The sequence below is a fragment of the Tamandua tetradactyla genome, chromosome 20, assembly GCF_023851605.1.
Source record: "Tamandua tetradactyla isolate mTamTet1 chromosome 20, mTamTet1.pri, whole genome shotgun sequence".
NCBI lineage: Eukaryota > Metazoa > Chordata > Mammalia > Pilosa > Myrmecophagidae > Tamandua > Tamandua tetradactyla.
In genome coordinates this window covers 59,825,568-59,852,259 of record NC_135346.1, presented here as the reverse complement: position 1 = coordinate 59,852,259, position 26,692 = coordinate 59,825,568, and the positions used below count along the sequence as shown (strand labels likewise).

General features: G+C 54.3%; 1 protein-coding gene and 1 non-coding gene across 2 annotated transcripts in view; both read left to right on the top strand.

Annotated features, from left to right (window-relative positions):
• COL23A1 (collagen type XXIII alpha 1 chain) overlaps nucleotides 1-26,692 on the top strand; it is a 399,604-nt gene that overhangs the window by 357,912 nt on the left and 15,000 nt on the right. Inside the window, exons 6-14 of the mRNA XM_077137823.1 lie at nucleotides 14,200-14,226; nucleotides 15,337-15,363; nucleotides 16,468-16,494; nucleotides 21,018-21,134; nucleotides 22,000-22,035; nucleotides 22,410-22,436; nucleotides 25,485-25,538; nucleotides 25,982-26,044; nucleotides 26,431-26,475. Of these exons, the coding sequence (XP_076993938.1) occupies nucleotides 14,200-14,226; nucleotides 15,337-15,363; nucleotides 16,468-16,494; nucleotides 21,018-21,134; nucleotides 22,000-22,035; nucleotides 22,410-22,436; nucleotides 25,485-25,538; nucleotides 25,982-26,044; nucleotides 26,431-26,475 (423 nt within the window). The remainder of the gene's footprint in view (nucleotides 1-14,199; nucleotides 14,227-15,336; nucleotides 15,364-16,467; nucleotides 16,495-21,017; nucleotides 21,135-21,999; nucleotides 22,036-22,409; nucleotides 22,437-25,484; nucleotides 25,539-25,981; nucleotides 26,045-26,430; nucleotides 26,476-26,692) is intronic.
• On the top strand, nucleotides 19,250-19,320 carry TRNAG-GCC (transfer RNA glycine (anticodon GCC)). Its single transcript has one exon. It is a non-coding gene; the product is annotated as a tRNA-Gly (tRNA).

The following is a 26,692-nucleotide window of genomic DNA, read 5'->3' as shown; positions in this document are numbered from 1 at the left end:
TGAAATGCTAATGATCAATGAAAGGGAGGGGTAAGGGGTATGGTATATATGAATTTTTTTCTGTTTTCTTTTTATTTCTTTTTCTGAATTGATACAAATGTTCTAAGAAAGGATCATGATGATGAATATGCAACTAAGTGAGGATATTGTGAATTACTGATTATATATGTAGAATAGAATCATCATATAGTAAGAATGTTTGTGTTTGTTATGTTTTAAAAGTTTTTTCATTGATTTTTTAAAAATCAGTTAAAAAAAAAAAACTACCACCAAAAAGTTTAAGGAATACAAAACACTGCATTTCTCTGTCCCATCTCCTCTCTTTTTCCTCATATATCTTTGTCATCACCATTGTTAGGAATTAGGAAGAAAAACGAACTTGCCACTGGGCATTGAAATCTCCTTTCATCTCCGAGGCTTCAGGTCACCTGAGGGAGAAGTGATAACACTGCCTGAGGCAAAGGGATGGGGGTTCAGGGAAAAGGGGGCCTTTGAGGTGTGCCTGGAGGGGCGAAGAAGTCAAGCGGGGATAGACAGAGCCCCGTGACTTTGGCGTGGAGGGTGGCACTGCCTGGGTGCACTGTCGCCCGGATAGAGAATCCGAGGGCTGAGCAAGAGAAGGACAGGAGCATGGTATTAAGACAAGGGGCCTCCATGCCCACCCAGCACTGCCTGGGTGCACTGTCACCCGGGATAGAGAATCCGAGGGCTGAGCAAGAGAAGGACAGGAACATGGTATTAAGACAAGGGACCTCCATACCCACCCAGCAGTAGAACTCGGAGCCCACGGGAAGCCCTGGGTGAGGTGGGCAGATTTGCCTGTGGAAAAGGCATCGCTGGCTACACGCGGAGACCTGGGGCAGAGGACCAGGTAGCAGGTGGTGGCAGTGATTCGCAGATGAAGGCTGTATGCCCCAGTGAGGCCGGAGTGAAAGAGGACAGACTGGAGAAGTGTGGGCTTGGCAGCAGCTGAAGGCGAGCGTGACGGGGAAGGGACCACAACCAACACCCTTGGACTGGAGAACCCAGCAGTCCATCCGGCTAAGCCCACACAGGCGTCCGCAGAAGGAACACGCTGCAGGTTTCCTCCAGAATCAGTCATGGGAGCTTCGACAGCCTGGGTCCTGGGGACCCTCCTGAACTTCAGGCTGAGACATGGCATCGGAGACAGGTCTCAGCCTGGGACCAATTTGGAAAGGAAGAACTCGATTGGCCTGTGTGGAATCAATCAAACGAACAATAACAACAAAAAAGGTCCCCAGAGCACCACAGACTCATGTGCTTTGCGCTCTCATAGTTCAAAAACAGCTTTGATTGTAAAAATGCAATTAGTTAAATGATTCATCTGTAATACCCCAAATTCATCTGTTTTTCGACTTTAAGATTCCCTGTCTCGTTTTCCTCTGACCCCTGCAACACTGCCTGCGGCTTCCCGGGTTGCAGATGGAGCAGGGCCCGGGCAGGAAAGCAGATTTCCAAGCCCTGCTGTAACGGCCCCATATTGGAACTTCCAGGGGGGTGGCTGGGTCTGCGGGAGGAGGATACTCAGTGCCCAGTGGTTTCTCCCTGAGTTGGGCCCCCTGCCTTGGTGCAGCCCTTGTGTCCCCAGCATCCCCACCCTGGGCTTCCAAATGCCTTGTGCACCAGCTGTAGCTTCCCCTGGCTTATGGCGCTGGGAAAGAACCCAGTCCCAGGGTGCCAGCCCCGAGGCATCTCCTCTGCAAGTCTAGCCCTGGGAGCACTTAGCACGCCTCTGCTTCTGGGGCAGCAGCAGTAGCTGGGGGCTTCGCAGCCAGTAGCTCTCTCTTGTCCTTCGCCTGTGTCATGAGAGTATCTCTGCAGAGCTGGGCTCTCTGGACTGGCTGGAATCTCTTCCCAGTACCCCAAGAAGCAAAACAACTGCCCACAACCTCCGCACACCCTTTGCATTGAAAAACATTCGCTGACCCGCCCAAGCTCAGTTAGCCAAACCCGGGTCTCCCCAGTCAATGAAATCTAGGACAAAGCAGGCAGTGACTTGGGGCATGAAGCTGGCTCACCCAGCGTCTCCGGAAATCCAGGACTGGACCCCATCAGGCATGTCCCTAACCCCTCGGCACCTCAGCCGCTTCCTCCGTTAGGGACAGCCAAGGGCCATCTCCGCAGGTCAGGAGCGCCCTCTAGTGCTCCCCAGCAGGAAATGGGCTGTTCACACAGAACCGCTCATCGGAAGGTTTGTTCATTCAACAAAGACTGTGTTTGCACTTACACAAGGCACTTTGGTGTCTGGGATACAATAGGGAAGAAAACATCCAGGGGTCCCTACCCTCTTGGAGCCTGTGGCTGCAGAGGGAGAGAGAAGATTTAAAGGCACGGGAATGAGCTGCTGTCAGAGGCACCTGGCCTGGTGCAGGGCCAAGAGCGCCATCCCGGGGGAGTGCAGGCTGCGGTAGGATGGAGACGTGGACAAGTGGGGAGCTGCAGGGGGGGCGTCCAGATGGAAGAGACAGTGAGCCCCGAGGCAGGAGCGAGCATGGTGCCCCTGAAGAAGACCAGGCAAGCAACCGTGCAGGAAGAGGGGAAGGAAGTCCGGAGAGGCTGGGTGGGAAGAGAACACAGAGCCTTGTGCAGCGAGTTGGCTACTTGCTGTCTGCTCTGGGATCCAGGGCTGAGGCTCCTGAGCTCATTCCAGGAACGCTCGCATCCCCTGTCCCCCTGAGGGAACAGTACACAGAGAGCTCCACGGCCTCAGCCAGCCTAGCCTGGACCACTCCTCTGAGCTGGAGCCTGGGGGTGGGAGCACCCCACCCTCCCTCCTGGCAGGCCATGCCAGGGCAATGGACACATCTGAGCCAGCAGCCAGAAGGTGGAGGAAACGTACGGTGTCATCTATCCTGGATAGTGCAGGGTTGGAACAAAACCTTTGCAAAGCCGCCAGGCTGCCCAGGAAGCCATGAGCTCCCCTCACTGAAGTGTGCAAGCCAGGCTGTGCCTCCCCCTGCCGGGTAGGGCTTCTGGGCAGGGGTTGGCCTGGATGGGTCAATTCAGGTTGTTCCTTGGATGGGACCCTCCCTTTTGGACTTTTCAGATTCAGATGCAGTGGCACGGGGTGCGGCAGGCACAGTTTGGAGGGCCTGGAGCAGGGACCCTTCAAAGACCCACAGACGTCCCTCAGAGCCAGGCCCGTGAGGGGCAGCAGAGCCCTGGAGATGGTCACCCTGCAGAGGACAGGAGGCGGGAAGACATGAGAAAGTCAGTAATCGAGAACCTGCAGGGTGGCAGGAATTCTCAGAGAAGGTGGCTTTTAAGTCTAGAAAGAGGCTTTTGGGAGGTGGGGGCAACAGGGTGCTAAGTGCTTCTGAAGCAAGAGGTGGGACCGTGAGGTGGGAAGAGCACTGGATTCCAGCACAGGTGCAGACTCACATCCCGGGCCAATTGGAGCATACCTGGCTTCTCTGAGCTCCTGTCCCATCATCTATAAAAGGTGGGGGCGATGGTGGTCCCTGCCTGGAAGGGACCTGTGATGGCCAGACCTGAAGCCGAGGGCATGCGTCACTTCAGCTCCACCACATTTCCTGGATTCATTCACACCCAATGCCCTAGAGTTACTCTCAACCCACCCTCCCCTGATGTCAAGCTCAGGGTCCATGAAGCCATTCCATCCACACCCCACCCACTCTGCAGGTGAGGAAAGCGAGCCGCAGGGAAGGGACACAACTCCCTCCAACTTCTACAAGATGGGCAGGTTGTAGTTCTCCTGGCTCCTTCCCTGTGGAGGAAAGACAGAGCAGTGAGGGGCCTGGGGGGAGGCTGGTAAAGGCACAGAGGCCAAGTCCTGGGCAGGTGCCGTGTGAGGGGCCTGGAAAAGGGGATGCAGTTTGGAGAGATGGTTCAGCGCGAGAATTGCAGGGGCTCGTACTTATTGATGCTACGGGGGCCAGCTGGGTGAGGAAGTGTGCAAGGCTGCTAGGTGAGGAGAGCATAGGGGATGGCAGGCACTGGGGTAAACTGGGAGCATGCACCCCATCTAAGGGGTGGGGACGGGGGAGCTGGGAGTGTGCCCCCACCTAGGGGGCTGCCATTACTGCAGCTTCCAGTATTGCAAGAGAAGCTGAAAGCTCACAGTATACCTGAAATGTTTAGATTCTTAAGACTTTCTACCAGCTCAGTGTCTGTGGGTGAAGTTGTCCAGCATCTGTTGTCCATAGAAACCAAGGACAGTCCATGCCACTGCCCAGGGAGCAGCTCTCAGGACAGCTGGAAAAGCACCTATGAGTGAGTCTGGAGAGGAAGTAGCCCCGACAGACAGAGAAGGGGGAAGAAGGGGGAGGGGTGGCGTGTGGAGTACTTGGCCTGGATTTGAGCCTGGAACCCTCGGGGACTCTGATGGTGGACAGGGTGGGGCCAAGCCCTGAAGCCTCAGTGATTCCTGCCAGTGTCTCCCTCATGCCCCCAGGGATTGTGTGCCAAGCACCCTGCCTCCGCTAAACTGTCTGCCTCATGTAGCTCAAGTCACCCCATGGCTGGCACCCCTCTGGTCCCCTGCTGCTCCGTTCTGCTTGTTCCCCACTCCAGCTGAGGCCAGCACTAAAAGGAGCTGATGGTTGAAGCCAGGCCTGCCTCCTGCTTCCAGCGCCTCCCGCCAGACCAGCCCCACGTGCCTGGAGCTGACAGCACCAGCCCAGAAGTGTCTCCCCAATCCCACCTTCTACCCTCCCACACCCAGTGGAAGTCAAAGGCCTCCTTTTCCACTCCACTCCTGCTGGCAACAATTCCTGCTGACACTCAACAGGGTGACTGTCCTTCTCTCCACCAAATATCAGTGATGGTTGAATGGGTCATTTAAGCAAGTATTTGGGGATAGGTTCAAAGACATCACCCATAAACACCACTTCATTCTAGCCGTGATGTGCAATGTGGACACACGTATAATTGCTTCCAGCGCACAAGGCTATTCGCCCAGCAGACCCTCACCCCAAAATAGAAGCCATCTGGTTTCTCAGCCGCACAGAAGAGTAGAGCCGGAAAGGACCGGAAGATTGTCCAGGCCAAGGGTTAAATACTCAGATGCCCTTGTCGACCTGACAGGTCACTTCGGCCAGGTGTGGGACAGATGGGAGGGGGCAGAGCCTGGAGCTCCTGGGGGCTTTACCCAGCTGAAGAGCTGTGGACACCCCACCCCACCCCACCCCCAGCCACTGTCCAGCAGGAAGGGTGAGCCTAGCAATCCAAGATCATCCAATATTTCAAGAAAAATCTGCCATTCCGGAATTTTTTAATGCTGAACCTAATTCAGGTTTTGTTTGTTTGCTTGCTTAACTCGGCAAGGACCAGACAAAACCTGGCTCCGGAGCCAGGGCCCTCATTTTATAGACAAAGAGCAGCAACATGGGTAGCCTGCCAAAGCCAAGATGCAAGACAGAGGCAGGCTTTTCAGACCGCACCCAACTAACACCCCTCAACTCATGAGTTGGGGTGCAATTGGGGACTGCAGAGCCCACTCTGCAAAGTGCCCCTATCCAGGGAAGAGGGAACCAGGAGGAACTCGGTGCCACCACAGGGACATGAGCTACAGCTGGGATGCACTAAGACCTGAGTTGCCTGGTCCTGGAGTCAGGAGTTTGGGGTTAGGGACCCTCTCCTGGCCCACGTGTGTGCTGATGGCCCAGAACTGAGAAATCAGAACCAGATGGTGCTGACCCGACCCGGGGAAGGGGCTGCCTGCCCACCCAGTCACCCGCTACACAGCTCTCATTAGGGCTGTGACGAGAGCTCGAGGAGCCTTCATGAGAGAATGCACACTTCCCAGGGTAGGATATTTGACCCCACCAGCCTTGTAATTTGATGAATCATCAACATCTGTGGAATAAAGACCTGGCCTGATAGTCCTGCCCTCCACCCAGCAGCCCAGGCTCCTTGCATTCTAAGAGCTCATACCCCAACGGGAGCTGTCAGCATGAATTACAACCAGAAACCAAGGCAGTCTCCCGTCTCCTGCAGGCTTGAGCGTTGACTCCATCTGCAACAAAGCACAGCCCCGTTTATTGATTTAGCTTGGTTCAGCAGGTGCTTGAGCTGGTTAGGGGGCCCCAGTTAGTGGAGGGGCAGCCCCAGAGCTGACAGGAAGGAACGAAGCCACCAGACCCAAAGAATGCTTTCCTGGCATAAAGAAAATGGGTCAGCATAGCTTTTTGCTGCAGAGAAAGACAGATGTTTGCTGACAAACATCGAGAATCTCCAAAGATGGATCCTGCATATCCCACACCTCAAACTGATTTCACCAAGAAACCTCCCCCACTTTTGGCACCACATGGATTTGTCAGGGTTCTCCAGAAGATATGTAAGTATTAAGATATTTACTATAGGAGTTAGCTCACATGACCAGGGCGATTGGCAGGTCAGAATTCTGTAGGGCAGGCTGCAAATTGGGAACCTCGAAGACGGTGACATTGAATTCCCCAAGAGACCCTGGCTAGTTGAAGTAGAGACATTCTTCTTTCTGGCAGCTGAATTCCTCAGTTCTCGCTTTAAGGCCTCCAACTGATCTGATGAGGAGACATCCCTCATTACTGAGGACAATCTCCTTTGTTGATTATAGATGCAGTCAGCTGTAGATGCAAATCAACTGGCTAATGATTTGAATCCATCTATGAAATACCCTCCCAGCAATAATCAGACCAGCGCTGGCTTGACCAAACAACTGGATGCTATAACCCAGCCAAGCTGACATGTAAACTTAATCATCATATCACACATGTCTTAGGATGGAATCCTGCTTAGGAAATACTCCAAGGGGTGATTGAGGGAGCAAGCAAACTCACGAAGGTAAGAGGTGTCAGCAGTGGTTCACTCTGGCCACTCTGAGGCCACACAAAAGGAGAGGAGACCTCAATTCCACCACTGTGTCTGCTTGCCTGTAGAGTCTCGTGTCTTGGATTTGTCTGGGAGAGAAGGGGACAAAGGGACTGGTCCCCAAGATCCATCTTGAACTGGTCATTTGAGAGGAAGACAGCGTGGTCTCCAACTTATGGGTGAGGAAAATGCTGCTCTGGGACCCCTAGGTCCCTGACCTAGGCAAGGGACTGAACCAGCATGCAGGTCCAAGAGGCAGAGCTAGGAATTCTCCTTGTCCAGGGTCCCCAGGCAATCGCCCACCCTCTCTGCTTCTCATGTGCAGTCAAGGGCTTTGTTTCCTTCTCGCATTTCTGGAGACACCCCAGAGTTTAGCTGATCTCCACAGGGAAAAAGAGATTTAAAGCAGAACCAAGGCTTGTACGCAGCTGTTGGGTTTTCCTAGAGAGCAGAAGGCATTGAAAACCTCTGGAGAATTCCTCAGCTTTGATCAGGCAAGGAAGGGAGATGGTGGGTATTGAGCCTCCTGCAAAGATGGGGCTGTGGGTCTGACCCTCGGATCATCCTGGGAGGGGCAGATTGTTCTCTCCATTCTGTGGATGAGGACGCTGAGGCTCAAGGATGGGACTGAACGCAGCACGGCCAAGGCCTGAGCCCTGGCCTCCCCTCTGTGCTCTATGAGAAGGCCTGCTGTGAGCCACTTTCCTTCGTGCTCACCTTGCTGGGAGTTTCAGGGGGAAGAGCAGGGGGGCAGCTGATGCGTGGTACCCCACTGTCCAAGGCAGAGAAGAGCTGCCTTTAAAGGAGAGACCTCCCTCCACTACCCTCAAGGGCTCACCTCTGCCCTGCCTGGAGCCCTTTCCTCCCAGCTCACCAGCTTCTCCTCTAGACCCCACTCTGCTGTGAACCAGCTTCTCAACCCAGATACCCAGCCTGACCAGCTCCCGGGCTTTCCCTGAGATGTTTCTTCTCTCAAGCGCCAGGCTCAGTCCTCCTTCCAGCCCATGGACATGCCTCGTCTATAGTAGATTTTTCCACTTAGCCTCACACTTCAGTTTCTTTGCTCAAAATTCTCCAGGCCCTGGGATGTGGGGCCAAAGGAGCCTGGGATCCACTGCCCTCCTGGAGAGCCATAAAGCATAACAAAGGTGTTAACTCAGGGTTTCTCCAACTTCCTTGACCAGAGTACGCCTTCCGCCCCTCCCTCTCCTCCCCACTGCAGAACAGGGCTCCACGGGACCCTAATTTGGGAAACGTGGTACAGAGGTACCTGTGGGCAGGCAAATCGTGCCCCCCAGGTGGGAAGGCCTGGCTGGCTGGCTGCGAAGCCAGGCTGCTTCTCTCCTCTACTCCACCCTCCTCTGGGGATCCCCTCAGCCCCTTCCAGTGACTACCCAGCACCCGCTCTCATCTGTCCTCCCTGAGTGTCAGCCATTTATCCAGAGGATCCGGTGGGTCTGGGAACCACTTTCTTGCACAGCTGCCATTAAAGGTGAGTCCAATGTCGCCTCCATGCCACAGGTGAGAAGGCCACAGCTTGGGCTCTGCTCTGTCCGAGGGCCAGGCCCCCTGGCACCTGCCCCGTGTAAATATTTATTGTGGAAGTTCGGTGCTTGCTGTGAGAATCTGTCCGGCATCAGATGCAACCAACCACACGCGGCTCTGGGCTCCGGTTTCCCGGGGGAAATTGGAAGAGACCCTCGGCCGTTGTTTGGAAGCTACAAACCTCATTCACTTGTTTGAAACGCTGAGTCCCGAAAGCCAAGAGCTCTGTGATCCTGAAGATAAGTAGAGGCTTTCACGGGAACATTGGTTTTTCTGCCAGTTATGATTTGCCCCACCAGGGACAATCTCGGGGTTGGCAGAAGGCAGTGTCCGGCCCAGGAGACAGGAGGCTCCACTTCACCATCGGGAAGGGACAGCCAAGGCCTGGCAGTCAGAACACTTTTAAAGACAGCTGATTGCACTGTTTCCCCCTCCAGGGTCAAAGCCAAGAAAAGATCCTGGATTTCCTCCTGGAGAGAAACTTGTAGGAAAGCTGGGTGCCAGGGGCTCTGCACGCTTCGCATCGACCCAGCAGGGGCCCTGGACCCGGCCCTGGAGACCTAACAGCAGAGCAGAGGCAGCCCCGGCCCTGGGAGGGGCCGAGCGGGACGTGTGGTCAGTGGAGAGTTGTGCCGGAGATAGAGGGCGATCGGGTCTGGGGCTGGGGCTGTGGGTGCAAGATGAGGTCTGGGCTCCGTCCTGCAGGACAGAGGCCCTAAGCAGGAGAGAAGCACAGTCAGATCCGCATTTCAGAAAAGTCCTCCACAAATGATTGCGGTGAGGAATATACAACTATGTGATGATATCGGGAGCCACTGATCATACACCATGTATGGGATGTTTGTATGTTAAGAATGTATGTGACGGGGGGTGGGCCACGGTGGCTCAGCAGGCAAGGACGCTTGCCTGCCATGCCAGAGGACCCGGGTTCGATTCCCAGTGCCTGCCCATGTGAAAAAAAAAAAAAAAAGAATGTATGTGACGGGTAGTTTAGTGGTTAGAATGCCCACCTTTCATGTGGGGAAACCTGGGTTCGATTCCCGGACCATGCACCCAAAAAAAAAAGAGAGAGAGAGAGAGAATGTATGTGCTTGCATGTTGTTTTATCAATAAATTTTTTTTTAATATAAAAAAAAAAAGAAAGTCCTCCAGGGCAGTATGCGGCCCAGGGTGGGGCGTGGGGGTCACCCTGGATCCCTGCATGCAAGATGGGGGCCCATTCCTGGAACCCAAAGTAAGGAGAGCTATGATGTGCCAGCTAGAGCTATGCACCAGAATTTCCCATGCCCTAATGGCAGATGGACCCAAATACATCTATTGTTCAGCCCCTGAAGAAATTTAAAAATAGAGCATGGAGTAGGGCTCTCTATATATGCTTCTCTAAGCATGGACTTGCTCTAGAAGGATCAAGCAGAAACCAGTACCATAGCTCCTTCCTGGGAGAGGAGCTAGGGCCGGAGAAGGAGGCTTGCTTTGTACCGTGTCTCCTGTACCATTTATGCTTTGGACTCCATTCAGGTAGCACCTTTGCAACAAAACACACACCAAAATCAGCAAGCCAGGGAGGGCCATCTCCCAGCTGCAAATGAAGAAACCAAATCAGAGTCTCAGCCTCACCTGGCTAAGCCAGGATTTGGTCCTAGGTCTGAATCCAGAGCCTGCCCCCTAGAGCACAGCCACGGGGCTTTTCTTCAGAAGAATGGGGACCCAGCTCTGTGGCAGACAACCTCAAGAGTCTCTCTGAAGAGGGGCCATTTGAGCTGGGCTTTGATGAATGTACATGAGTTTTCCATTTTAGGCGGGGCACACTGAAAACAGAGTGTTGGATGACAATGCACAGGGGCTTTTATCTCTTGCAGTGGGGTAGGGATGGAGGAGTCTGACTCCTTTGTCCATACAGCAAACACACATTAAAGTCGATGGCTGGACCCAGCTCTGGGAATGGGGAACTTAGTCTTATATGGTGAGAGGAACAACATGACTATTTACTGAGCTCGAAGGTGGGTCTCATCAATCCCCACGACAACCCTGCTTTACCCCTGAAGAAGCTGAGGCTCAGAGAGATTGACTGACTCACCCAGGGTCACACAGCAAATTTGTCCACCTGACCCAGCACTCTTTCTACAAGTGACTCTGGCACAAAGTAGGGGTGAGAAGGAGCCCATAGAGTCCTGCCCCAAAAAGGGTCTGCTCAGTGAGGGAGACAGAGATACCAGGAATCACAGAAGAAAAGCAAAGTCTGGGGGGATTCCACCCCAGGCCCCAGAGAAAGCCATCTGCCACACCTGCTCCCCTGTGCTGCAGGTGGGGGAGCACTGCACGGAGAGTCCTCAGACAATCACATTGGCTCGGCTTTTTCATCTGCACAATGGGGCCTTGGGGTCTGCCTTCCAGGGCGACAGTAGGGCCTGGTTAAGTCCAAAACAACAAGTCCTCATGGGCCTGCCCTGGAGGCCCTCCCTTCTGTGATCCCAGGGGCAGACGCAGTCTTGCTCAGGCGCAGCCCTTGTCTATGCCCCAGCTTTAATGCAGTCACCTTTGACCTGGGTAAGCCGTCCACATCCTGCAGCCAGTTCTCCTTCCCAGCTGCTGTGGGTCATTTAGCTGCAGGGCCTACTTGTGTGCTTCCACCTGGCTCATCCAGAGGAAAGCTCTTTATTTAGTTCTAAGCCATGCTTTCATCTCTTTGTGAGCTTGGCTTGCATCATGGAGCTTAGTTAATCCATGCAGATTTGTGGACGGGATGCAGTTGGCACTGCATTTTGGCTCAGTTGAGCCGGGCCTCGGATGCACAGTTGGCAGGGACCGGGCACAGTACCGTCTGGATGGCTGCTTCTGCGGACGAGGGCGTTGGCGGCTGGGGCCTGGGGAGCAGGCGAGGTGGGCCGGGGGGGACAGACTAAAGAGGATGAGAGTGGACTAGGAAGCTGGGCCGAGGCCACTGCAGAGCGATTTTGTACAAAGGATACATAGAACCGAAGCACAGCCCAGGCTCCAGCACCCCCAGCCTGTTAGCAGCGTCTCCCCCTTCTTGGACCTTAGTCTTCTCCTCTGTAAAATGGGAATGATTACATCTACCTTAAGGGTCGTTGTGGTGATTAAAGACTGAGGGACGAGACCAGGCTACCGGGTCATGGCAGCTGAGAGGGGAGAGACTGGGTAAGGGGCCCCAGGAAGGCGTGGTGTGGACTGGCCCTGAGGAGGTCCAGTAGGGCCTGAGAGAGGTAGGGGAGCACTGCCAAGGGAGGACACATGGTACGTGGAGCCAGAGGTCAGGACAGAGGGGGCCAGCCAGCTCCTGGCAACCCTCAGATGATGCACCACCTAGCAGGGTTGAGGCCCTGACCACAATGTCCCAGGACCTAGGCACCCCCCACCCCCATACTGTGGAATGGCTCCACTCTTCCTCTCCTGGGCTATCCCGGCTGCCCCCAGGCCATTGTCCCACCCCTCCGTTAAACCCTCGGCTGGCCCACCTGGACCTCGGGGCTGCTGGCAGGAAGCACTTAAAGACCAATTTTCAAGAATTGCCCGGTTTCCTGCAGAGAGGCCCTGGCCGCGTCCCACCCCCTCCCCTACCCCACCGTGCACAGTGGCCTCTCAAGAGCATCTGGGGGAAATCTCCGCTCCCGGCAGCCTGGAGGCCGAGCCAGTTGAACCGGAGTCACCGGCTCCCAGCCTGTGTCCAGAGCCTGCAAGGAGAGACCAGCCCCGCCTGGGACCAGAAAGGCTTCCGGGGCCAGGCGACTGTCTCCAAGGATGAGTTGAGTTTCCCCAGGTGTGAAAGGCAGGGAAGGGCATTTCAAGCAGAGGGAACAGCCCAAGCTAAGGCATGAATGTAGCGCAAAAACCAGGATTGAGGCCGCAGGCCTCCAGGAACGCTCCGCGAAATTAGAACAGGCTGAGACTAAGGGACCGCAGTTTCGGGAAGCAAGTGATTTATCAGCTCGTGAGCATGGGGCCCAGCCAAGTCACCTCGAAAGTCTGAGCCCCAAACAAAAGGCAACCTTAGCTTTTATAGACTACAATATGTTAAAGACAAGATAAACAATTGGCGGATTTGAGAATGGCCCAGGGCCTATAGACTGTTGAGGGGCCCCCACCCCAGGAATAGCTTATCTTGCCTATGTGCATTTTCACTAGCTCCTGAAGACTGGGGGAGGGAGTTGCGGGATTTTCCACAGAGCACAGCTAAATGGAAAGAGGGGGCGGCCTGCCTGCTACATGAAGGTGGGAAAGAAGGAGAGAGCGCAGGAGCCACGGGACAGCAGAGGCCGATGCTCGGCCAGCGGAGCCTCAGGGAAGGTTGGGGACAAACCCGTGTGAACAGTGTGGGAGAGAGACCACAGGCGGCTCCGTGTGAGATGCTGAGGCCTGAGGGTTCCCTCTGCCCTCAGGGCCCACCCACCCACACGCCCATTCCCCCCCCCACCTGCATAGCAGGCACCCGAACCCCGGTCTCTTGACATGGCAGGCAAGAACTCTGCCTGCTGAGCCACCATGGCCCACCCCACACCCACTTTTTATGTCCAGATCCTCCACTGTTATTTCTCAGGCTGGCTCTCTTGTCTTTAACAGTCCCCATTTCATCCCCCAAAGCTGGACATGCTCCCTCCCTGCTCTAAATCTTCAGACCCCCTTATCCGTTCCTACCTTTTCACTCTGTATTCCATGTATTTGCACATATTTCATCTTTCTTGCTCTATTTCCTTGCTGTGACCTGGCACAATGCTCCTCCAAGTGCTGGAACCCCAGAGGTTTGGACCTTCTTCCTGAGTCCACTGGGGAAGACCTCAAGTTACAATACGTGGTGTTACATGCGAGAATTAAGAATACTCGTGCTGGGCACAGGGACGAATGGGCTGGCTCTGAGAACTGAGGAATCCTTGAGGGCTGCATGGAAGAGGAGGCAGCCGAACTGAAGCTGCCCAAAGGCGTGAAGGTGGACCAAGCCAGTGGGCAGGGTGTGCCAAGGCGGGCAGGGTGTGCCAATGCTCATAAATGTAGAGCTACATGGGACGTTCACTGGCGTCAAGGGAACGTGTACATGGAGGGTGAGGGGAGGATGGCAGGGAGGAAGGGCAGAGGGGTTGGCAGGGACCACCAGGCAGAGGCAGAGCTCAGCAAGGCTGTGCTGGCTGGGCAGGTGTGCCCAGCGGGGGCTGCTGTGCAGTGGTCACCGGCAGTCTGCAGACACCACAGAAGCCGCAGAGAATGCCCAGGCTCTCAGGACCTGCCCTCCTGTGATTTGGCTTCTCAAAGCCTAAGCCTGCGAAGGCTGCAAGCAGGGCAGGAAACTGCAAGTGCCTGTGTCCTCCCAACTCTTGCAGTTGCAAGGATGAGAAACTCAAAACTCAATTCGAGCTGACTGATGGGGAAAAAGAGGGCGGGGTTACCTCACACACTGGAGGATGCAGGGGTGGTTACCGATTTAGGCTATTTGCTTTGTCTCTCAGTTCTCTCTGTCAGCTCTGTCTTCCCTATCTGTTGGTTCCCCACCTTGGCCCTGTGAGCTCCACGCTCACCCCATCAGGAGAATGTCAGGAGTCCCAGGCATGGCTTAGCCTGGGACCCACTCTCATCCCTGAATCGGCCACCCCAGCTGGCCAAGGGAATGCAGTCTCAGGCCCACGCCTGGGGCCGTAGGTGGGTCAGCCCCACCCAAACCCCAGGGTCAAGATGAGGGGGTGGTCTTTAGAGAAGAATTGGGAGATTCCCACTCAGTCTTCTTTTCTCTCTAACAAAAATGCTTCTGGATCATAAAATGCAGAGAAAATGTTATTCTCTTCCCGTGTGTAACCTTTGCTCTCTCTTACCTTCCAGGGGCCGCTGGGTCTGGATGGCAAACCTGTAAGTGATCCCAGGGTGGTCCCAGGAGGTCCAGGAGGGGTAGCCACTCTGGTGTTGGGACTGACCAAGGGGGCCCTGGGAACGGGGAGCAGCCTCCTCCACCCGTGGCTGTGTGTCTTTGGGTCTGCCTCTTAACCTCTCTGAGCCTGAGGTTTCACATCTGTGAAGTGGGGGTCTCAGCACCATCCTCACAGGGCTGCTGTGGCCTTTTTGGAGCACAAGGCGCACTAGATGTCTGGCTGGCACATGGTTGGCCCTCAAATCAGGTGAGCCCTGCCCGGCTGTCCCCAGTTGGAGTGTCCGTTGGTACATTTTGCAACACCTGGGCTAGGGGCCTGTGAGCCACAAGCATCCTCAGCAGAATGAAGAAGACACCCAGGGAGAAAGAGCATAATTAAATCAATAGCTGAATGTAGGTGGGTGGGTGATGGGTGGGTGGAGAGACAGTGGGTTGGATGAGATAGTGTGTTAATCATTATAAAGACAATCGGATGTACAGAAGTGGGAGAGTTAGTGGGTGCTAAGTACATGGTGATTGAGCAGATAAGGGAAAGAAGGAATGAGTGAATTGACAAATGAAGAATTGGCTGGTGATAGGTGAATTACTCAAGGAGAGAGGGAAAGGACTGGATTATATGGGCGGATGAAAGAACAAGTGGGTCAGTCACTGGCCGAAGAGCGAGGGGATGGTTTAGGAAGGAATGGAGGCCAGCAAGCAGCCACTGACTAAGCCTGGCCTCCATCCTGGGCTCTCTGAGCCCTTCAGTCAATGCCCTGTGGCCTGACCTTCTTCCCTAGAAGCCCAAGTATCTTAGCAGGATTCAAGGAGACACATCTCCTGGCAGCCACCCCCATGCTCGCATACACATGCCCAGTCTCCAAGGCACTGCTGCCCTTCATAGAGGGAAGGAGGGGCTGAGGTTGGGACTTCCCTGGGGCAGCAAGAGCTGCTCCTGCGAAGGGCTGGCAGGCTTGGGTGTAGTTTTTTTATTCTCCACTCAGCTGCCCACAGCTTTGCTCAGCATCATGGGCCCTTCTGACCTCCAAGCCTCAGGGAAGCTGGAAGTTCTCCCCACTCATGCCTGTTCTTTCTCCACCTTCATTCTCCAGGGACTTCCAGGCCCTAAAGGGGAAAAGGTAAGTGAGGCTGGAGTCTGTTCAGATGCAGCAGGCTGATGAAGGATGCTGGAAACTTGCCTTCAAATCCCACTTCTGAATGTGACCTTGGACAACTCACATCCCCTTCCCCAGGGCCTCAGTTTCCCCATCTTAGGATGGGTAAAGTGTGATCACTCCTTGTGAAAATGATTATAAGGTTTACATTTGATAATATAAAGGGCCCAGAGTACTGAATCTGAGTTCCCCTGGCACCAGAGTATAACAAAATCCAACAGGCACAGTCTGCCCAGAATGACGAGCTTCCAAAGGAATTAATCAAGACATGGGGGTACTGGGAGAGCCTGACATGACCCAATTGGGCAGGAGCCGGAGAGGGTTCCAGTGCACCTTCTGGGTTGAGGAGCAGTGAGCAAAGCACAGGATTCGGTGTTCAGACCTCAGGTTTGCATCCCGGCTCTGCCACCAACAAACTGGGTGGCCTTGGACAGGTCGCCTCAGTTTCCCCATCTGTCAATTAAAACCAACCTCACAGAGCCATGGGGAAGATTACCATAAGACAGTGGCCTGGATGTTCTTTGCAGATTATGAAACACCTGTGCAATTAGGAGATGTAATGATTACCTTCCTACTTGTCCTGGCTAATGCCCCTGAGTCACAGAGATGAATAAGATGTGGCCTTTAATACCAGAAAGAACCTGTGTCTTGGTATCTGTTGCTGCATAGCACACTCACTGGCCCCAAACTTCGTGACTTAAAACATCCATTAATTATTATTCTCTCTCACTCTTCCATGGCTCAGGCATTCAGAAAGGACCCAGTGGGAGCAGCTCATCTCTGCTCCATGACATCTGGGGCCTCAAAGGGCTGGCAATAGTTAATGGGACACCTGGTTTCAAATCCTGGACCTGCTAGCTGTGTGACCTTGGACAGGTTACTGAACCTCTCTGAGCTCCAATTTCGACATTCTAAAATGAAGATAAAAATAGATCTAGAGCCTACCTGCCCTTTTTTTAGAATGATGTGAGACTGTGTGAGAAACCCTGAGCACAGAATCAGTGCTCAGTTCATGTTACAAAATCATAATAGTAGCAGTGATATATTTCCCTGTTTTTATGTTCCCAGGGTGTACCAGGAGACTTTGGCCCTCGGGTAAGAACTGAGTGCGACCCCCTCACCCACCCTACACAGTTTGTCTTTTATATTACAATAAGCATATCTAGTATTTCTTCTGGATCCCAGCTTGCCTGTATCTTGTTGCAGAAAGAGGTGACTGAGCAGCCTCCTGCCCCCACCCAAGTTCTTTCCCACTGTGGGTTTTCAGCTAAATGTCACTGTGTGGTAATGCCAGACATCTCAGTCTGGCCGAGGCTGCTGTCCCCTCTGCAGATGAGAAATCTCTGGGTGGACATCCCAGTCACACTTAACCACCACGGATGAGTGGACAGTGGTCCTGACGTAGGTCCCTGACCTAAGGACAGCTGGCACCCTAGGAAAAAAGAAAGCACTGGGGTCCGCAGACCTCAGCCCAATGCTCAGCTCTACTGCTCACCAGCCAAGCAACCTTGGACAAGTCACCTTCCCCTCTGAGACTCAGTTTCTCCAACTGCAAATAGGGGTGGCAGCCCCTACTCCAAATAATTGTTGCAAAGATTCGTTGCAATCACCTAAGTGAGCGCCCAGCCTGGGAACTGTAGATTAGGGTCTCCTGTCAGCCCACCCACTGCCCCTCAGTGGCTCACTGGGCATTGGGGAGCCCTTTACCTTCAACCCAGGAATATAACAGTTACTCAGGTTGAACCTGGGGTCCCCTCATCCCAGGGGGAATGGAGAACCCCAGATGAGAGTGAGCCCCAACAAAGCAGGTTTCGGCAGAGGGTTGCTTCAGTGACCTTAGAAATGGGGTCCTGGCCATTTCCACGTCAGCCCAGACAGGGGAACTTGGGAGGTCCAACTGGCCGCTGAAGTTGAGAGGTGGAAACCAGCTGCAAAAAGGCAGAAGGTTGTAGATGGAAACTGTAACCCATGGGCTAGGCCCCCGGGGCGAGTATCTGTGAAGGTTGGAGGCAGGAATGGAAGTGGAATGTTGAGTGAGCTGCTTGGATGTCTCTGGGTGGTCCTGGCCTGGAGCAGTCAGAGCCCTGAGGAGGGTGTCTCGGGGAATGAAAAGGAAAAGGGGGGCTACAGTGCAGAGGGCACGGGCTTCGGGTTGGTGGTCGGGCTGGGCTGGGTGCCTGTCCCACTCTGTAATGTCATAATTCACAGCCAGAGCCCAGGCAGACCTTCCGCTCTCTAGGGAGCTGTGTTTCGTGAAATGAGGACGATATGGGAGCCCACTTCACAGGGTTTTTATGAGCATGAGCCCGGAGCAGGAAAGGGAAGTCTGAGTCCCCAAAGACAGAGTTGTTTTGTTCTGGGCTTTGGCTCAAAAGGGCAGGGGACAGAGCCCCATAAAGCTGGTGAGATTTTACCTGAAGTCAAAGAGAGGGAGGCCTTGTTGAGTTTCGTGGCTAAAAGAAAAATCCTTTGGCTCGCTTCCTGGTGGACATATGGAAGCTGAGCTTCCAAAAGGGGGGTGCCCGCCCCTCAATGGACTAGCATTTTCCAGCCCATGATTCATGGAGGAAGACATCCCCTCCGAAGCCCCTCACCCACTTCACTGATACCCCCAACAATTCTAGTTATCTGTGAAGCCACTCTCCTTTTCCCAGAAGTCTAGTGATGTCTCATGGTCAGCTGGGGCAACGGGGGTCTCTCAGGGGGTTGCAGGTGGACGCAGCCGGGACTGGAGACCTGCTAGACTTAAGAAGGATGGCACCCTTACCTGGCAGGCAGGTGATGTGGCTGCTGGCTGAGTGCTCAGCTCGGGAGCGCCCCCATGTGGTTCTCCAGGCAGCTTGGGCGTCGCCCAGCTCAGTGCCTTGGTCCTAGAGAAGGCATCTCCAGAGCATCCTTCCAAGAGAACGGAGCAGGAGCCGCCAGGCCACGTAACAGTGACAGCCAGAGTGGAGCAGCACCATTTCTACTGTGTCCTTTTACAGAAATCAGTTCAGGGACCCACCCAGAGTTGAAGGGGGAGGAGGGCAGACCCCAGCTCTTGATGGCATGTGGCCAGATCTCCATGGGATGGGATGGGTTTGAAGCCAACGTCTTGGCCGTCTTTGGAGAATAGAGTCAGCTGCACACAACCAGCAAACTTCATCTCTGTCTCAGCTGGGTTAAGCGGCTTTGCCTCCAGACATAGCCTTGTGGTTTTCCAGCTCACCCTCCTGCCTTCTGACAAACTGTTTGTCTGAATAGATGGTTTTCCCGCGGCTCAGTCCGGGATTTATGAGTAGAGACCGTTACTTGTACAATCTCCGCATCCTCAAGGTATACTGGCCTAGTGGTGTGTCCACGCCTGCTGGTTTGCCGTGCTCCCTGCCCCTCAACTCACCCGCACGTGTTCAGGGTTATGCTTCAGCCATCCGATCCCCAGGGAAGAGGAGACGGGATGTCCTGCCTCATTTTCCAAGTAACTCGGGGGAAGAACCCAAGAACCTCTCCAAGACCTGCTCAAGTGTCCAAACCCATTTTCTGCCTTAATAAGTAGAGCCCGGGTCAGTGGTTCCCAAACTGGGGGTCCCTGGTTACTTGGAAAGGAAGGGTGTGAAGGGAAGGGTGAGGGGCATGTCTTCAAATTATTCCTGATACTGCATAAAGTGAAATAAGAATTATCTCCTGCCACCACCCAAGGCTGCATGGCTTGACCAAACTGTCCATTTTCTTTTACTTTGGCTTAGAGTTATTAGAGTCTGTTGATCAGGACCCTGGCCATTTCAAACTGATCCGATTCTGACAGTGGCTCTTTAGAACTTCAGTTCATTTTTTGAGATTCTGAAAGCAGGAATTAATTATTTGGAGGTGTGCAAGGGTAGTTCAGTGGTAGAATTCTTGCCTGCCGTGCAGGGGGCCTGGGTTCAATTCCCAGCCCATGCACTCCCCACCCCACCCCACCCCCCCAAAATTCAACAAACAGTGCTGCAATAACGGGATACTCACATGGAAAAAGAATGAAATGTGACCCCTGCCATACAGCATACAAAAAAAAAGAACTATTTCTTAAGTGCAGTTCGCTAGAGAGGTGAGCTCTTTCACATCATGGGGTGCAGGAATAAGGGGAAAAAATGGTCTTAAAGTGGCCCTGTGCCTTAAAGGCCAACCCTGTCTGAACCCCACTACCCCAGCTGTAAAATGGGACAATACCAGCGCCCCAGCAGGTCATCACGAGGGTTGATGAGATACCCCCGGGAGTTCTTGCTCTCTCAGTGCTGAGTGTGCACAGCGGGTGCAAGTCCACAAAAGGCTACTTCCTGTATTAGTTCCAAAAAGGGGGGCTGCTGGTTCTGTGCCCTGGAGGTGCCCGTTGTGTAGCCTGTGCCACCCCTGGGAGGGCACTGCCGGGCAGCAGTGAGGGGTCAGCCACACTGGACTCCCCTCATGGCAGGTGAGGGCTCTGGCTGTCTGAGGTTTGACCCAGTACTAACCCTGGATGGGAGGAGAAGAGCTTTGCTGCTGCATGAGACAGGACCTGTGTGGACCTCCAGGCTTTCGTTTTATTTTGCATTTTGAAGCAGTTGCAGACTCACATGCAATTGAAAGAAATAATACCCCATGTTCCCTTTTCCCAATGGTAACATCTTGCATGGCTGTGATAGTCTCACAACAAACTGACATTGATACGATCCATCAACCTTTATTCGGATTTCCCGTTTCACACACATTCATTTGTGTATATGTGGGTGTGTGTGTATTTAGTTCCATACAATCTTATCACGTGTGGATTCGTGTACTCACCACCCCAGTCAAGACAGAGAACGGTTCCAGCCCAAGGGTCCCCCATTTCCCTTTTTAGAGTCCCAGGCACCTCCCTCCCTGCCCTCAACCCTAGCCCCTGGCAACCCCTAATCCATTCCCCATCACTATAATTTTGTGGTTTCAAGAACGTTAGGTAGATGGGCTCATATGGTATTTGACCTTTGTCATTGCCTTTTTCTCACCCAGCCTAATAATTCTCTTGAGATCCATCCAAGTAGTTGCGTGTCTCGGTAGTTTGTTTGGTTAGTATCCCATGGTCTGAATGAACCAGAGTTGGGTCACCGTCCACCCCCGGAAGGACGTGCGGGTGGTTTCCGCGTGTTGGCCATCAGTAATGAAGCTGCTGTGACATCCATGTGTACAGGCTTTCCTGCCAATGTAAGTTCTCATCCTCTTGGATAAATGTCCAAGAGTGACCCCCACCAGCACTTTTGATGAGGTGGGAGGTGAGTAGTCAGGAAGATCTTTCGGGAAGAGGACAGTCACCTTTCCGGAAAGAAGGGGGCTGGCTGGGCACGTGAGACTTCCCGCATCCAGTTGGTGTCATCGCTCACCTGAATTCCGTGTCTGCAGCTCCAGGCACAAGAGAGCTGGAGAATCGGGCCATTCCTTGGAGAGGGAAAGGTACAAGCACCTGCCCTTTGATGGGCTTGCTGAGCGTTAGTAAGAGACCCAGTGCTGAAGTTCTTCCCTTTAACCTGCCCCAAAGGCTGGGGAAGGAAAAGGCATAGGGGCTGCCCAGCTGGAAAAGCCTCTCCCTGAAGGCTGGAGCCCCGTTCCCTTGCCCTCAGAGTCACGCCAGCCTCACTGTCTTTCAGGGAGACCAAGGCCAAGATGGATCCGCTGGACCTCCAGGGCCGCCTGGGCCCCCTGGAGCCCGGGGCCCTCCTGGTGACACTGGGAAAGATGGCCCTAGGGGGTCACAAGGCCCAGTGGTAAGAGAGGGTGTGACCTGGTCCTGCACCTACCAAAAGCCCAGACCCTGCCCTGGAACCGGCTCTAACCCCAGCGCTACCTCAGTCCGGACCCGCCCCTAATCCCAACTCAGATCCTACCTCTGACCCAGACCAAACCACACCCCAGACTGTTCCCCAGTCAAACCTTAAATCTCCCACTAACCAGGTCCCTAACCCCAGCCCCCACCCGGACCCTAACTGTAACCCCAGCTGAGCCCTTAGCCCCAAACTCAGTCTCAAATCCTGATCCCAACTCCACATGCAGAGTGTTAGACTCCGACCCTGATCCCAAACCCAGCTCTAATCCCAGCACCGTAACCCTGCACAGACTCTATCCTCAACCTTCCTGGCAATCTCAGGCCCAGTCCTGTCCCTGAGACCCATACCCGGGCATTTCCACTGATCTTCACCAACCCCTGTTCCTGTGTCTCTCTGTCTCTCTGTCTCTCTCTCTCTCTCTTCCCCCATCTCATTCCTGCTCAAATACTTACCAGTTCGCACTGGTTTGCCTCCCGTATCCCTAACCCAAACCCCATAGCACAGACTAACCCAACCCCTTTTCTTAGCCCAGGACTCCCCTTGGAGCCGGCACCTCCACCAAACTGCCGCCAAGGGGCCCCCTCAGAGCACCCACTCTGCCGGCACATCCATCCCACGTCACTTGGGGCACCACCATGTCGCTTGAGCCTCAACTTTCTCATCTGTGAAGTGGGGATAATCAATGCCCGCTTTTCAGGGTTTGGGGCAAGGATGAAATGAGGTGATGCACTTAGAGCCCCAGCCCAGGGTCAGTGGAGTGTGAAGTCCCTGTGGCCCTCACTGCTAACCTTTTCTGCCTCCTCAGGGTCCCAAAGGAGAGCCCGGGCAAGATGGTGCAATGGTCAGTACCCAGCACGTTTCGGGGACCTGTGCGGGCAGGACTGTGAGGGCACGAGCACACACGTGCTGATGTGTGTGTGTGTGTGTGTGTGTGTGTGCGCACCTGTGTTCCCCAATCCCCCGTGAGCAGCAAGCGGGGGTCAGGGGGAGCCAGCCCCAGCAGAACCCAGGTAGCCCCACTTTCCGTCCTGATCCCACTGCTGGAGCGCTAACGTGGAAGCCATTCCAGACTCACGGAGTCAAGCCCAGTCTCCTGCCCACTCCCTTCCCCTCTGTGACTCAGTTTCCCCTTCCATAAGATGAGACTGATAAAGAACACAGGTCCCAGAGAAGCCCCGAGGATGACGCTTAACCCCTTCTCTTCTCTTGTTCCAGGGCCCGAAGGGACCTGCGGGGCCCAAGGTCAGTGGCCATCACTCCCTTTCTCCTTGCAGAGGGCGAGGGGCTCCCTCGTCAACACCCATTAAGGCTGAGGCAGCGGAATGAGGAGACCCAGTTCCAGGCTCAGCTCCATCATTACCTGGGACGCTGAGCCAGCTGCTTTGTCTCTCTGGGCCCCAGTTTGCCCATCTGTTAAGTGGGGACGTGATAAATCTTTCCTGCCTTATCTGCCCACAGGGCTGTGGGGCCGGCATCACGAAACAGGTCCCTCAGAAAGCCCCTCCAGCTGTCTCCTGGCCCCCCGTTGAGCAACACCTGTTGGGTTGGGAAGCAGAGCCCCTGGACTGAATAGCAGGAGAGAGACAGCTCCACGTAGCTAGCGCCTCCCGTGAGCCACGGGCCTTTTATGCTTTACTTCTGTAATCCTCACCATGAACCTCCAACACTGCAAGAGGAGAAATGACTTGTCCAGGGTCATTCCACTTGGGTGTGACCAGTTCAGGAGCGGCATCCAAGACCACCAGCCCCACAGCCCATCTCTGAGGGGCTCCGGGGTCTCTGGGCCAACGCGGGGCATGGAGACTTGATGCCACTTCTGCCAGGGGAAGGCGAGGTCAGGCCCTGCCCCAGCGACTCTAACCTCTCCCCGTGCTCCCCGCAGGGTGACCTCGGCATTCCAGGGAAGAAGGTGAGGGGTCCCTGGGGAGAAGCTTCTCGGTTGGGGTGGCAGGAAGTGGTGGGGAGGATAGGTGGGGTCTGGGGAGGGGCTGAGGAGGGGCTGCACCATGGGGAAGGGTCTGTTCTCTTCCCAGATGTGCAAAGGGCGCCCCCTGTGGGTGGCGGCCCTGTTCTGGGGAGGCTGGGAACGCATTCATTTATTCACTCATTCATTCATTCGTTCCCCTCCTCAAACAAATCCAATCTGTTCCCACGTCAGGACCTGAGACAGTGGTTCTTAAAGTGGGGGCCCCCACCCCTTCCAGCGGCATCAGCTTCACCTGGTGCTCTAGTTTGCTAGCTGCCAGAATGTGGTAGAGCAGAAACAGAACAGCTTTTTAAAGATAGGAATTTTCTAAGTTGCTTGTTGACAGTTCTAAAGCCGTGAAAATGTCCCAATTAAAGCAAGTCTATAAAATGTCCAAATGAAGGCACAAGGTAACAAGAGGTTACCTTCACTCGAGGAAGGCCAATGAAGTTCAAGGTTTATCTCCTTTCCAGGCATATGGCAAACATAGCAATGTCTGCTAGCTTTCTCTCCGGGCTTCTTGTTTCATGAAGCTCCCCTGGAGACGTTTTCCTTCTTCCCTTCTTCATCTCCAAAGGTCTCTGGCTGCATGGGCTCTCGGCCTCGTGGCTCTCTTGTCATTCTCAAAAAAGGGACTCTCTCCAAAATGTTTCCTCATTTGAAGGATGCCAGTAAACTAATCAAGACCCACGTGGAATGGGTGGAGTCACATCTCCCTCTAATCAAAACTTAATACCCACAATTGGACGAGTCACATCTCTGTAGAGATACTCTAATCCAGCTTCTAACATACGGTGCTGAATAGGGTTTAAAAGAGATGGATTGTCTCCAGATTAAGGCATGGCTTTTCCTAGGGCACACTATCCTTTCAAACCAGCACACGTGGGAACTTGCTAGAAATGCAGATTCTCCACCCGTACCCCAGACCCACCGAATCAGGACTCGAGGGGGGACCCAGCAATCTGTTTACAGGACCTCCAGGGAGGCCCATGGCCTGCAGCCCCCTCCTCAGTCTGGTCTTAACCAAACTGCCCCCCTCCCCAGGGAGACCTTCCCGGCCACCTCCTGAAACAAATCCTCTTCACCCAGTCCCTTTCTCTCGTTCTCTCCCCTTACTTTCTCTTCCCAATGCTTACTCTCCTTCCTAACAGTGTGCTTGAAATGTATTTGAATGTTTATTTTCTTTTGGCCTCTTCTGACCCAAATATCAGCTCCATCTGAGCAGGGATCTCTTCTGTCTTGCCCACAGGAGATGCTCACAATATATTTGCTAACCAAATGAATGGATTCACTCTCTCATTCACCCATGGTATTAGTCAGGGTTCTCCAGGGAAATTGCACTGACAGGGCAATATATATTATGATATACATACCTATATACATACAAATATTATGAGACTTATTATGGGAACTGGCTCATAAAATAGAAGTAGAAATTCTCCTTTCTAACTGCTGAAATCATGGATGAGACTGAAATCATAGATGAGATTTCTCTCATTGTTGAAGGCAGTCCCCTTTGTTGATTGTAGATGCAGTCAGCTATAGATGCAATCAACTGACTAATAATTTAAATCCTAGAAATAGCCTCATGATAACAATCAGGCCTTGACCAAGCCAAGATGACACATTTTAACCATCACATCTGCTAAGGCTTGCCCTGGGTTTGTGGGAGCAGAGGACAGAGATAGACCAGACTGTTCCCCACCCCACCCCCCCAACCATGCATTCAGGAGAGAAGGGAGCTGATTCCTCTCCCCACCCAGTGTCATCAATGCTGGTGTAGGAGTGGGCTAGGGTGCTGGAGAGTCCAGAGAAGGGGGTCCACCAACCCACCGTCAGAAGGTCTAGGAAAGCTCCGCAAAATAGGAGGCATTTCGGCTGAGCCTTTTATGGATAGGGTGGACAGCACAAACACAGAAGCAGCTCATGCAAGGGTGTAACCATTCCCCTCCCCACACTACCCCGCCATTGCTCCAGGCCATTGGCAGAGCAGTGAGCAGCCAGGTACCGGAGGATTCTGGCGTGTGAGAGGGTGAGACAGAACGTAAAGTCAGCGAGCTCCTGGGGCCCAGATCGCAAAGGCTCTGAACACCAGCTCAAGGACCTTGGGCACTGGGGAGCCACAGAAGGTTTTTGAGGAGAACAGTCACCATCAAGAGAATAAACTTTGTTCAGGAAGGAATTTCCCACTCGCCCACCCCACCCCACCCCCTGCTTCTCACATTGAACTTTCCTGAAAACCACGTGGGGGAGGCCTGGGGTGATCCCAGAAAGGGGCTGTGTCCCAGGTCTGGGGGCCGTGGCCTCAGCAGTTCTCTCCTCAGGGGGATGGCGGGATGCCGGGCCAGCCAGGGCCCCCTGGACCCCCAGGGCCCAAGGTAGGCACATGCCCTCCCCCCAGCAGACCCCCTGCCTCTCACCTCCCAGGGCTCCCATCCACCTGGTTACACCCCTTTTGAGTGCTGGGGGCCCAGAGAGAAGCAGCAGGAAGGCCCGGGATCCCCTCACCCACAGCCCGGCCACTTACCTCCCCTCCCGCCCTGAGGTCCTTCCGGTCCCACCCGAGGTGGCCCCACTCTCTCCCCTTCCCCAAGTCAGGAACTGGGGTGTCATCCTTGCACTTCACCCCACCCCCACCCCTTGCAGTGGTCACCACATCCTGGCCAGCCTCCCTCTGAAATAAGCTGCCCCAGCTATCTGCTTACACCCAAACCGGTGACCGAGTCCCCAAGGGTGCCCCCCTCCCACCCTGGGTGGGCTCAGACCCGTTCCCCGTTGGCCCACTCCTGAGTCCCCCTCTGAGCATGTCTCCCTGTTGCAGGGCGAGCCGGGGAGTGAAGGACCTCAAGGAGAGAGCGGCGTGGACGGTGTCCCCGGGCCAAAGGTGATGTAAGAGGCCACCCCTCGGCGCCTGCGGGCCCTGCACACACCCATTAGACCCTGAGAAGTGGGGAGCCCCGGGAGGGCCCCAGGGGGCTCCTTGGATTCACCATCAGGGGTGGGCGTGGAGTTGGGTGGCAGCGCCTCTGCAGAGGGGAAGCCCTCCAGTGGGCCCCGGATTGGCTGCCGGCTCCCCAGGAACCTGGGAAGGGCCTCGGGGTTCCTACCTCCATATAACAGGGGGCCAGGAGAGGCTTCCTGGGACCGTTCCTCCAACTCAACTCCGGAGCTCCAGGAGTCCCATCTCTTGGGCGTTACTGACATGTAAAGACCCTTAGGAAGGAGGAGGACGGAGCCTGCACACCTGCCCATAACCATTTGTCTCCACAGGGGGAGCCCGGCCTCCGAGGTGTGAATGGAGCCCCGGGACCCCGGGTAAGCAGCACCCCCTCCCCAGGGGGCCCCATAGCTTCCGAAGCCCCTGTTCCCTCAGAGGAGGGGAGTAGGGGGAGCCTACCTACAGCCGTGGGAGCTTCTGGAACTGGGAGTAGCTTTTTTTGTTGTTCTTTAACAATTCATTAGTGATTTGTTTTATTTTTCATTTCATTTCATAATATGTGCTTTCTGTGAAATGTGCAAATACGGACGTGTG